General features: G+C 39.5%; 1 protein-coding gene across 1 annotated transcript in view; it reads left to right on the forward strand.

The window, feature by feature from the left end:
• Nucleotides 1-11,413, forward strand: part of Gucy1a1 (guanylate cyclase 1 soluble subunit alpha 1) — a 54,256-nt gene that overhangs the window by 28,251 nt on the left and 14,592 nt on the right. The window contains exons 3-5 of the mRNA XM_021158175.3: nucleotides 3,868-3,929; nucleotides 7,259-7,317; nucleotides 9,145-9,854. Coding sequence (XP_021013834.1) covers nucleotides 3,868-3,929; nucleotides 7,259-7,317; nucleotides 9,145-9,854 — 831 coding nt within the window. The remainder of the gene's footprint in view (nucleotides 1-3,867; nucleotides 3,930-7,258; nucleotides 7,318-9,144; nucleotides 9,855-11,413) is intronic.

Consider the following 11,413-nt stretch of genomic DNA (forward strand, 5'->3'; position numbering starts at 1 on the left):
TAAAATATTATTAGTTTAGAGAAGCATTAAAATCTGAAGAGGCTTTCAGTGAAGTAGCTCAGTGGGCAAAACGCTAGAGATGCAAGCATGAATGAGAGCTCAGAATGTGTTTAATGCTCAGAACTCATGTAAAAGCTTGGTGTGGTGACATATGCTTATAATCCCAGCACTAAGGAAGTGGAGACTGGTGAACCACTGGGGCTTTCTGGCTAGCCAGACAAGCTTAATTGAAGAACCCCAATGATGTATCTTGTGTTACTATGGAAACAAAATCAAGCCAAAGAAATAATACTGATGCTTTATCACTGGAGTTTACCGGTATACATAGGTGAACCTGTATACAGAATAACACCCCACACAAGCATACACATAACTGCAGTAGGCAACTGAAATCATGGCTCATCCATTAACTACAACAATGAAATTCTATATATCACACCAATGTTGCTTCTAGTAGGAGTTATTCCTGAACTGTCCTCGAGATGTATTCAAGACTGAAGTATGCTTGAACAAGAATTCCTACATGATAATTTCTTCAAATCACAGAACAGAGACTTTCCAAATATAAAGAAGGCACAGAGAACAAGAAACAAAACAAAACAAAACCCCATAGAAGACTATTACCCTATGTATGTACTGAATTCTGAGATGCATTTTAAAAAACAAATAGTAGGTTTAGTCCTAAAGTTTTACAATAAATTTAAAAATAATATATAGATTCATTGTATATATAAAGAAGTCCCACTCTGTTTGAATTTATACCATGGACCTGGAATTGACTTTTTGTGATGGGCTCTACTTTGTGTGAATCTTGCCTATGACTTTACAGTCTAAACTCACCTCAGTGTCTAGACTGATAAATCAAAAGAAATACAGCATAAAAAAAGAAATCCATTCCCCAGCCTTTGCCAGGAAACACTGCCTAGAAAAACCTGTGTGTTTTATTTGAACCTACACCTTTTTATAACCATGACTGTTGCCTGACTTCTAGGGAGCTATGAAAAAAAAACCCTCCAATCACCCCAGATAGGCTATAATGACCAAGCAAATATGTGTAAGTATTCCATCCAAGTACATCTTCAGGAACCAATGAGTTTATTGCATTTACTTACAAGCCGATAGGTAGCACCACAAAAACAGCTTCATCGTCTTGAACACATTGTGCGTGATGACTTCACAAAGCTAAAAAAAAAAAAAAAAAAAAAAAAACCAATCCTCATCCTTATTTAATCTTCTACCTCTAATGGACTCCTGGATTGTGCAAGATCAAGTACAATTGTAGGGCAGCACAAAATAATGGCTAGAATCCTCCAGTTTGGCTCCCTATACCTGCCCCAGTTTATGCTACCAGGGGGTCTTAGGAACCTCTATACCATAACAATAGACTCGGTTATCACTGTATTGTTTTATTCCATTGCTATATCTATAATGACTCAGAGTAGCAACTTCTCCTCATTGATGGCTAGTAGTTATATCAGACTCTGGTCTGGTTTACTCTAGAAGAAGCCACCCACTACAACACTGTTATAAGACAAAGTTAAATCCCCACAAGAGTTCATTACAATAATCTACTCAGGCTTCCCTAAGAAGTCTATAGATTTATTTAAAGAAAAATGAGTGTGATCTGAGTGGAAAATCTGGAAAAAACATCTGCTCCATACATACATCTCCAGCAATGCTGGAAAAGGAAAAAGTATCAACTTTATACTTCTCCAACTTAACTACACTAATGGGCATATTAGGAGCAAGGATCTAAGCAAGTTGAGCTGGAGACCATGGGAAGGGCTAAAAACACAAGAAAGGAGGTTTTGTTTTTTTGTTGTTGTTTGTTTTGTTTTGTTTTGTTTTGTTTTGTTTTGTTTTGGTTTGGTTTGGTTTGGTTTGGTTTGGTTTGGTTTGGTTTGGTTTGGTTTGGTTTGGTTTGCAAAAGAATACCCTTGGGGGCTTAATTGGAGAACAAGAGACATATATGTCCCATAGCACCACACAGGAGCATGGACAAGTCCCCTAGTGATAAGACTGGTTATATTTTTTTCTTACAGCCCAGTTCTGAGCAGGAGTTGATAGAGATGAGTAAAATGGCCTATTCTTGCCTTTCCTGGGTTTCTATTCAACTAGGTGAAAGAAAGAGGAAACCTTGGGTTGCAGTAGAGGAGAGGCAGTGTCCCTTTTACCCCTGACCCCATAACCCATTCTTCACATGAGTATGTTTTACAGAAGGGAGAGCTCACAGAAGCCTGCGGTTCCCTGGGTGTGTATCCCACTGATGTCCTGTAGCTGGTGATGCAGAGGAACTGCTGAGTGGAAGGCTCGTGAGAAGATGAGTTTCCCAGGCACCTGTCTTAGGTGCTTCCTTACAATCTCACAAGCTTCACTGGGCCTTTTTTTTTTTCTTTTTACCCTTGATGTGAAAGACCACTAGAAAATGTTTCTTTCTGAACCTGTCACACAGCTGTTCTTTCAGGATTTTTGCTGTCACAGAGTTTACCTTCTGGACTCAACTACCACTTTCTATTCATCCTGTCACAGGTGTTCCCTTCTCCATTCCTGAACCATCGAAAAATATGCTCCTGACTATACATTTAAATTCTTTTAAATTTCTTTTTAGTGATTACATTTTCATTGAATAAATTTTGTATCTATTTTCTAAGCTTGATTTACATATTTAGAATTCAAAGCCCTTTTCCAAAAAGCTCTCCTCTCCTCTCCCCCTTTTTTTTTTTTTTCAACATTGCCTTCTGTGACTAGTGGAAACTCTATGAGAGATATAAATAGATTAAGGCAAAAGGAATTTCCCAACTTGGATCATATCCAGAAAGTTCTTGACTTTTCTGTGTGTAAAGTGAAAATAAGACTCAACGATCATGCACCCATGCATAGACATGTGTGACTTTCATCCAGGATCCAAAGCTGAACACTTCTCATCAATGCTTTTCCTTGTTTATCAAGTGGAAAGAAGGATTCATTAAAATAGATCAGTAGATAGTCAAAAGCACATGTTAGGTAGAGGGAATTGCATATGTATGTCTTACAAGAAAGGAAATCTCATAAACACTCAGAAATCAAAGAGTGAAAGTACCAATATTTGGTAAAGATGATTTTTAAAAAATGGGAATTATAATAAAGACAAGGCCAAGCCTCTTGAAATACACAATTCTGATGACATATTAGTTTTGGGGGTTAAGAAGTGAGCAGTAGAGATAACTGCAGGATCTTAGACTAGACTAAGGGAAACCTGAGTAGAGTGTGTGGGAAGGGCACTGTGACCTTGGGTGAGTAGGGAGGAGATATCCTTTAGGAAGGGAAGAGAATGAGCTGTACAGTGACAATATTGGGAGTGTGTATATCGAGATGTCCTGGTCCAAAGGAAGTGACGACATGGATCCCTGCATTAAGGAAGACCTGACATTAAGAACTGACATCTTCTGTCTGGGTTCAGACTAAGCTTGATTCTCTGTGAGACTTATGGCCAAGAGCAAGGCCCTCTGACTCCCTATACCACCAACAAAAAATAGTCTGAGCACATTGATTCTTCCCTGGGTTGAAAAACACTTCAGAAAGAAGTCTCAGTTCCCAACATACCAAATCCACAACACTAACCATTAAGTACAAGTTTGCATCACTTTTAAGACATCTTTTTTCTTTTTCTTTTCTTTTTTTCTTTTTTCTTTTGAGACAGGGTTTCAGGTTTTCTCTGTATAACCCTGGCTGTCCTGGAACTCACTTTGTAGAGCAGGCTGGCCTCGAACTCAGAAATCTGCTTGCCTCTGCTTCCCAAGTGCTGGGATTAAAGGCGTGTGCCACCACTGCTCTGCACCTTTTAAGACATCTTAAGGAAATGCTACAAATATTTCTTTTTCTTTCCAGTGTGAGCGACTGAACCATGCACTTCAGAGAACCTTGGCAAAGCATAAAATAAAAGAAAACAGGTAAGCTCTGTTACCTTAGTTGTATGAACCCGCATCCCACAAATATTGTGTAAAAATAATAAATCCTTACTGAATACATTAATACTTACCAGACTGTTGTTATAGATCAAAAACTGAAGTAAGTGTTAGCAACTGCAAACTTGAGAACAAATGTACTTTTTCAGGTTTCAGAAGAGAAGGAAAATAGAATTGTGTTTTTGTTTTGTTTTAAATCTTGTTTGTATAGTTGGCTTTTAAAATAAAGCTGGCCACATGCTTCTGGCAGAAAAATTGACTATTCCTGTTCTAAGTATTCAATTTGTGAATAATAAATACTGAGTCCACATTTACAGAGTACAACATAGAGTTTTGCAAACCAACACCATGGTTGGTACACTCTACAAACACTTTCATGTGCATCTCTTCCCTATAATAGCATAGTCCACCCTATAGATAATCTGGGCTGAATTTTCCTGCTGAGTAACTGACTTCATGCAGGCAGCTCAGCTGAGCCAAGAAAGGGTCATGAACGGCCCAGAAGAGTGTGAATCTGTGTCTGACAGAAGCTTTCTTTACTGGACAGAGCTGACAAGCATCCCAGGCGCCTCTGCCCCTAATTCCCAGGCAGGCTGATAAGATAGCTTCAAGTCAATCTTATGGTGCTACTGGGGCTGTCAGCTCAAGTCCTTGGCAGCCAGTGCACTTGGGATTTATTCTCAGGCCTTTGTGCTCTGAACCATCCCTGCTGCTGGATGGAAATCTGTTTTCTGTGGTGCATCCTGTAAAAGAGCGCTCAAAAGTAAAATCCACAACAATGATTTCCTTTGGAAATCTTAAGGAATACAGAGGCTGTCCATGATGCTGACTGTTGACCAGTAGGCTTTTCCTCCTGCCTCCTCCCGTGTGAAGTGGCTCTGCCTCAGTCTTGGGCATCTTCTGAGTACTTTTCTCGCTCATTTGCATATTGATGCCTCACTTTACTGTTTGTGCTATCCTTGGTCTGCCAGCAGATGAACACATCTTTTTTTTTTTTTTTTGGTTTTTCGAGACAGGGTTTCTCTTTATAGCTCTGGCTGTCCTGGAGCTCACTTTGTAGACCAGGCTGGCCTCGAACTCAGAAATCCGCCTGCCTCTGCCTTCCGAGTGCTGGGATTAAAGGCTTGCGCCACCACGCCCGGCCCTTTTTTGGTTTTTCGAGACAGGGTTTCTCTGTGTAGCCCTGGCTGTCCTGGCACTCACTTTGTAGACCAGGCTGGCCTCGAACTCAGAAATCCGGCTGCCTCTGCCTCCCGAGTGCTGGGATTAAAGGCGTGCGCCACCACGCCCGGCTCGATGAACACATCTTAATCCTGTTTCCTGCAGTTTATTTCTGGGACTTGTAATCAAACAAAACGTAAATAATGGGTTAAGCAGTGGGATGAGAGCCCAGTTCTTATCTGAGTAGTCACTGTGACCTCGCCTGCTGCTGGGGGAAGTGTTGCGGGAACTCTCTCTCCCTGTCTCTCTCCCCCAACATGTGGACAAAATCATAATGTGTGTGTGTGTGTGTGTGTGTGTGTGTGTGTGTGTAGGTGCGGGGGGGGGTGGCTTGCTGGCCACTCACAAGACTTTCTGTATGCTGTGTTTGCTAAAGCAAGGAGCATTTAGTTTACACTCACTTCATTGTTTGCTTTTCAGAATAACAAAGCTCCATTCTGCACTCATCTGACAGTATGAATGTCAGAAAATGGCAGTATTAGAGTGAGGAGTCCTGCTCTCATTCTTTAGAAAAATAAATCCACTGAAATGATTTTTAAAGGGAAGGAAAATAAGAGTTTGGTGCTGTGATGAATTATCTAAAAAAGGATTGTGACTCTCCATGTCCAAATTGAGTATATAGCTATAATATGATACCTAGCCCACTTGGATAAAATATTCCCACTTAGTACTTTATATACTTATAAGCATCATATTTCAATGCAACAAAGTGGTTTTTCTGGCCAATTTTCCTTCTTAAAATGATCTTCTTTTAAAAATTCTCAAATTATACTCTGTTTTATTAAAATGCTATTTAAAACAGATGAAGTATACCTGCATTTCAACTTGGCTCAGCTAATGGCAAGTTGAACCTTGCAATTAAATACCCTTTTATACCCTTAAAGTGCTAGAATAATTTGGCAAATTTCAACAGAATCAGTCACTATAATAATAAGGTTTTAAACGCCATGCAGGCAGACATGAATGACAAAGCCGTGCAGTTGATGTATGAAGACGCTGACTTTCTATTTTCCTGAGCATCAGTGGTCATGAAGAAAATGTGCTTCATAAACACACAAAAAGTCTAAAATGTAAACAATCAATTAGGAGCTATAGAAAGAAAAAGCAGAAGATGCTGACTTTAGCCTTTATCTCCAAATAAATAAATAAATAAATAAATAAATAAATAAATAAATAAATAAAATAAAAAATAGCAAAAAAAAAAAAAAAAAGAAAAACCAAACAAACAAAAAACCGAAATCCAAGGGAAAACCATATGGTTTTTCTTCTGTCTTTCTTTCTTTCTTTCTTTCTTTCTTTCTTTCTTTCTTTCTTCCTTTCTTTCTGTTTTTTTAATCATATGGCACATAAAGTAAATGAAGGTATTTTAATTTTTTCAACTGTTATAAAAGTTTTCCAGTTGAAATTCTTTCAACCTTCTATTGATCCTTATACATGCTACTGTTGTTTTAAGCTTCCATTTTCTAGAATGCAACAATTGATGAAAAAAATTGGTTTGCAACTAGTTGCATACAATTTGCATAAAATTTGGGAGACTAAGTTCTGAAATAAAATGATAAAGATTCCTAATCTCAACAGTAAGAACTCCTGTATTTTATGTTTTAGCCCCAGAAAAAGACAATATGCAACAACAGTGAGATGCATTGTAGGCAGATTTTTATCTCACTTAGATGATCATCCTTGAGAATTTAACATCTTCTCTTTGTTTATTTTGATGCTAGGGGTGGAGCTCAGTCCCTCCACATGCAAGATAGTGCATCTGACATTTAATCTGGTCCTGCCATCCTCTTCTTGACCACTGCCTACTCCTGGTTTCAGGCTGGTGTAGACTCTCTTTCACGACAAATGAACTCCAAAGACAAATACACTTCATGAGGAATTAGGTGACACTCCATGCTATATATACACCAGGATTTTCTCAACAATGGTTGTTTGTGTCATTGATTGTATCATATGATTGTATCATATCATATTATATAGTATGTCAAGATTTACTTCTGGAAAAGAACTCTCACCTATCATTATATGTTGTATATGATCCAAATTCTCAACACTCATTGTTTTTTTAATTTAAGACCTTTTATTATTCCCAGGAAATCTTCAGAAAAAGAAGACCTTGAAAAAATAATCGCAGAAGAAGCAATTGCAGCAGGTAATAAATAAAACTGTGAGAACAGGGAATTAGGAAGCGCACTACATCCCTGAATAACTAATATTTCTCTCGACATGTTTGCATTTGTTTGTTAGTGACTCCCAGCCTGAAGTCCTTGAACTCTGTGTGTGTTAATGCAGAGTAACCCCTTCTATACTACATGTGGCCTCAAACATTCCACCTTTCCTGCTGTTTATTTGCCGAGAGTTAGATAAACCTGGGTGGGAAGCTGATTCCCAGACTTTCACAGTCACAGACTTTGGTTTCAAACCAAACTATGTCTTTCTCATTTGTCTATGAAAAATTCTGCTCAATAAGGCAAATTGAGGAGTGTTTTCAAAGGCTGGAGGCAATCACGGGAATATAGTCTGACAGAGTTTTCATGTTAATAATTAGCCTCAGGGGAAAGATAGATAGAGACTGCTGTTGACCCTTTTCCAGAGTATGGGCATGAAAACCGAGAAGTTTTAAGCTAGGAAAAGTAGTACTTCTAAGAAATATAGTGGTAACAATGGCTACTTTATATTGAACCATTCTTGGAAGACACTCTTCTAGACATAACTCCCACACGTCACAATATTCCTCAAAGAGAGTAGCACTGTTTCCCACTTTACAAAGGGGAAAAAAAGTTTGAAACATCTCTGCAACAGGAGCAGACCATAACAGAAAACCACAACCCATCCAATTATGGAGTTGTGGAGTGCAGTCTCAATAGTCACATTGTAGAAGAGGGGATAGAAAGACCTGAAAAGCCAAAGGACCAGGGAGTTGACTGTAAGATTTTATCTCCTAGTAATATAAGAAGCCGTGCCCATAATGTCTCACCAACATGACTGTCCAAACACGAGCTGATGAAGGATCACACCTATGGGCAAGCCAAACTGGAGAAAAGCCCACAAGGTTCAAGTCTAAACCAAGAGCTATAAGCAACTAGGAAATCCTCAGTGTAGCAGGAATAGTCTTCCTAGGAGAAGAACACACCAATTTGTCGCCCAGTACCAAATGGTCTGCCCTGAAAACATGCATACAAATAACAGTACAAACCGAGCAGTTTATATTTGGAGATATATGTGAATATACAGATGTGTATATGTATGTAACAACAATTAATGAAAAAGAGGGGTCATAAGTTTGAAAGAGATCAAGGAGGGGTGTATGGGTAGATCTCGAAGAAGGTAAGGGATAGGATGCAATTATATTATAATCACAAAAGAAATGATAAAAAATATAGTACCCAGAATATGGAGACAAGAAGGGAGCTTAGGAAGAGGATGCTGAAGGTGAATGATATAATTCATGGAAATCTTCACTCAGGGTACATCGAATAACCAAAAAAAAAAAAAAAAAAAAAAACCCAACCCAAAAAAAATCTATCATGGAATCATCTCCAGATGTAATTGAGTTTCATGTTTTAAATTCATTTCAGTTGTGACTCTTACACTGAGGCGTATACTCTGACCTTTCTGGGTAGAGTACACTTTAAGCAGAAACACATTGTGTGGTTAAGAGAAAGACAGATAGGCTTCCTCTGAGATGGACTTAACCTTGGAACTCTAGTTGTACTTGTGAGAGATTAAAAAGTCACACATTCCACTTAACTATTCATTCTCGGTTCAACATAAAGCATTTGTGGATTGGTGCTCAGAGTCACAAGAGTTCTAAAAGGAGACCTCTGTTGATAATCTGAGTGTGAGCATTAGATTTGAGTTAGAACTCTGAAAACAGTAAAGGAAGTTAGTCTTAATCAAGGGCAGTTGCATGTGGAAGCACCAGCCACCCTCTTCTGAGCTGACCCACTTGATGGCTGACTGTGCTGTGTGCTTGCAGGTGCCCCAGTGGAGGCGCTCAAAGACTCTCTGGGCGAGGAGCTGTTCAAGATCTGCTATGAGGAAGATGAGCACATTTTGGGCGTGGTTGGCGGCACCCTGAAGGACTTTCTAAACAGCTTCAGCACGCTCCTCAAGCAGAGCAGCCACTGCCAAGAAGCGGAGAGGCGGGGACGACTGGAAGATGCCTCCATCTTATGCCTGGACAAGGACCAGGACTTTCTAAATGTTTACTACTTCTTCCCGAAGAGAACCACAGCCCTGCTTCTCCCTGGTATCATTAAAGCGGCTGCTCGCATACTGTACGAAAGCCACGTGGAGGTGTCCCTGATGCCTCCCTGCTTCCGAAGTGACTGTACTGAGTTTGTGAACCAGCCCTATTTGCTCTACTCTGTTCATGTGAAGAGCACCAAGCCTTCTCTGTCCCCAGGCAAGCCCCAGTCCTCGCTAGTGATCCCCGCTTCGCTCTTCTGCAAGACTTTCCCGTTCCATTTCATGCTGGACCGAGACCTGGCCATCCTGCAGCTGGGTAATGGCATCAGAAGGCTGGTGAACAAGAGGGACTTCCAAGCGAAGCCCAACTTTGAAGAGTTCTTTGAAATTCTAACTCCCAAAATCAACCAGACATTTAGTGGTATCATGACAATGTTGAATATGCAGTTTGTCATCCGGGTGAGGAGATGGGACAACTCGGTGAAGAAATCGTCAAGGGTAAGGAAAATGTAACACGGATTCAAAATAAAACCAATTGTTTCATACTGAAGGGAAAGAAATCACATGACAAATGAGCAGGCGCTATTTGGCTAACAAATCTGTCTAAAATGCTAAAATGATTTAACAAGTGAATTTCTTCCTATGTCCATTTTTGCTGCCTACTTAATTGATTGCAAGTATTTATTGAATACAATTTGCCTCTTAAAATTGCAGTAGTGATGTGGACACGCACATCTCATAGGTAGAATGCTTGCCTGACCTGCAGGTAGGCCTGGGGTTTGATCCCCAGCATCCTGTAAAACTGGACTGGGTTATATATCACATTTTTTTAATTCTATCAGTCAGGAGGTAGAGGAATCGGAAGTTCAGAGCCATTTTGATTACATATTCAGCTCAAGGCTAGCTCCAGGTAAATGCGACCCTATCTCAAAACAAGGTGCAGAGCAAGATGGCTCAGTAAGTAAAGTGCTTTCCTCCAAACCTGGGATGAGTTTGGTCCCTGGAAGTGCAGGGTGGAAGGAAGTACTGTTCCTACAAGTAATTTCTAGATCTTCACATGGATGCCCTGACACACACACACACACACACACACACACACACACACACACAGAGAGAGAGAGAGAGAGAGAGAGACAGAGAGAGACAGAGAAAGGTAAAGACAGTAAAGATAAATAAACAAATATGAAATCAAAATGGAGAGCTTTATAACCAAGCTAGAAGTGTTCCTATGAAAACCTGCTTTAAATTGTTATCAAATAACTCACTGTCTTTGAGTAATAAAAGGAATTGCTTCGTAAGAACAAAGCTGTATGCTATAAGAAGTGAGTAAATGAATTTTAACCAATATATAAATACCGGGAAGAGTAACCCAATTGCTGAATTTCTACGGAATGTCTGTAGAAGAAAGGAAATGCTTTCATGATAAAGAATATAGCTTTCATTCTCAGGAATGAAAGCTTACCAACTCTGTGGTGACGATGCCCTTCATATAGATAGATAAGCAGTGATCTTAGGAAAATAAACCTCCAGGTGCACTGACTATTGCTCAAAATGAAAACAGTCATATTGTTATTTTTTTTTACAAAAACTATATTTTGTTACTTTAAAATGGCGTGCACATTACAAAATACAAGAGAAGTGGTGTGTGTGTGTGTGTGTGTGTGTGTGCACGTGTACATGTTTACAGCAACAGAACCAAATCCCTACATCTACTTTTGTCACTGAAGGACAGAATTTGGTCATCCACCCCTGCTGTTGGACATTGGTCGGTCTCAGTGGTTTGGAGGCTGTAGCTTATTGCTCTTCGTGTTTATGCTCTGCTTTATTTGTGCAGTCTCTCATTGATGAACACATGCACTGAGTGGTTATACTTGATTTTATTTGTCCAGTCTCCCATTGCTGAGTACTTGGCTGGATTGGACTCTGATATACTGTAAACACATGCATGTATACTTCTCCATATGTTGTAAATAAGTGAGTTGTGTGGTCCAAGACCTTTTCTTTAAGCGTTACCTCTTGCAAAGCCCTCTGGGTACATTTGTGTCTGTACATTGGTT

The sequence above is a fragment of the Mus caroli genome, unplaced genomic scaffold (assembly GCF_978045245.1).
Source record: "Mus caroli unplaced genomic scaffold, Mus_caroli_1 scaffold_3, whole genome shotgun sequence".
NCBI classification, from domain to species: Eukaryota; Metazoa; Chordata; class Mammalia; order Rodentia; family Muridae; genus Mus; species Mus caroli.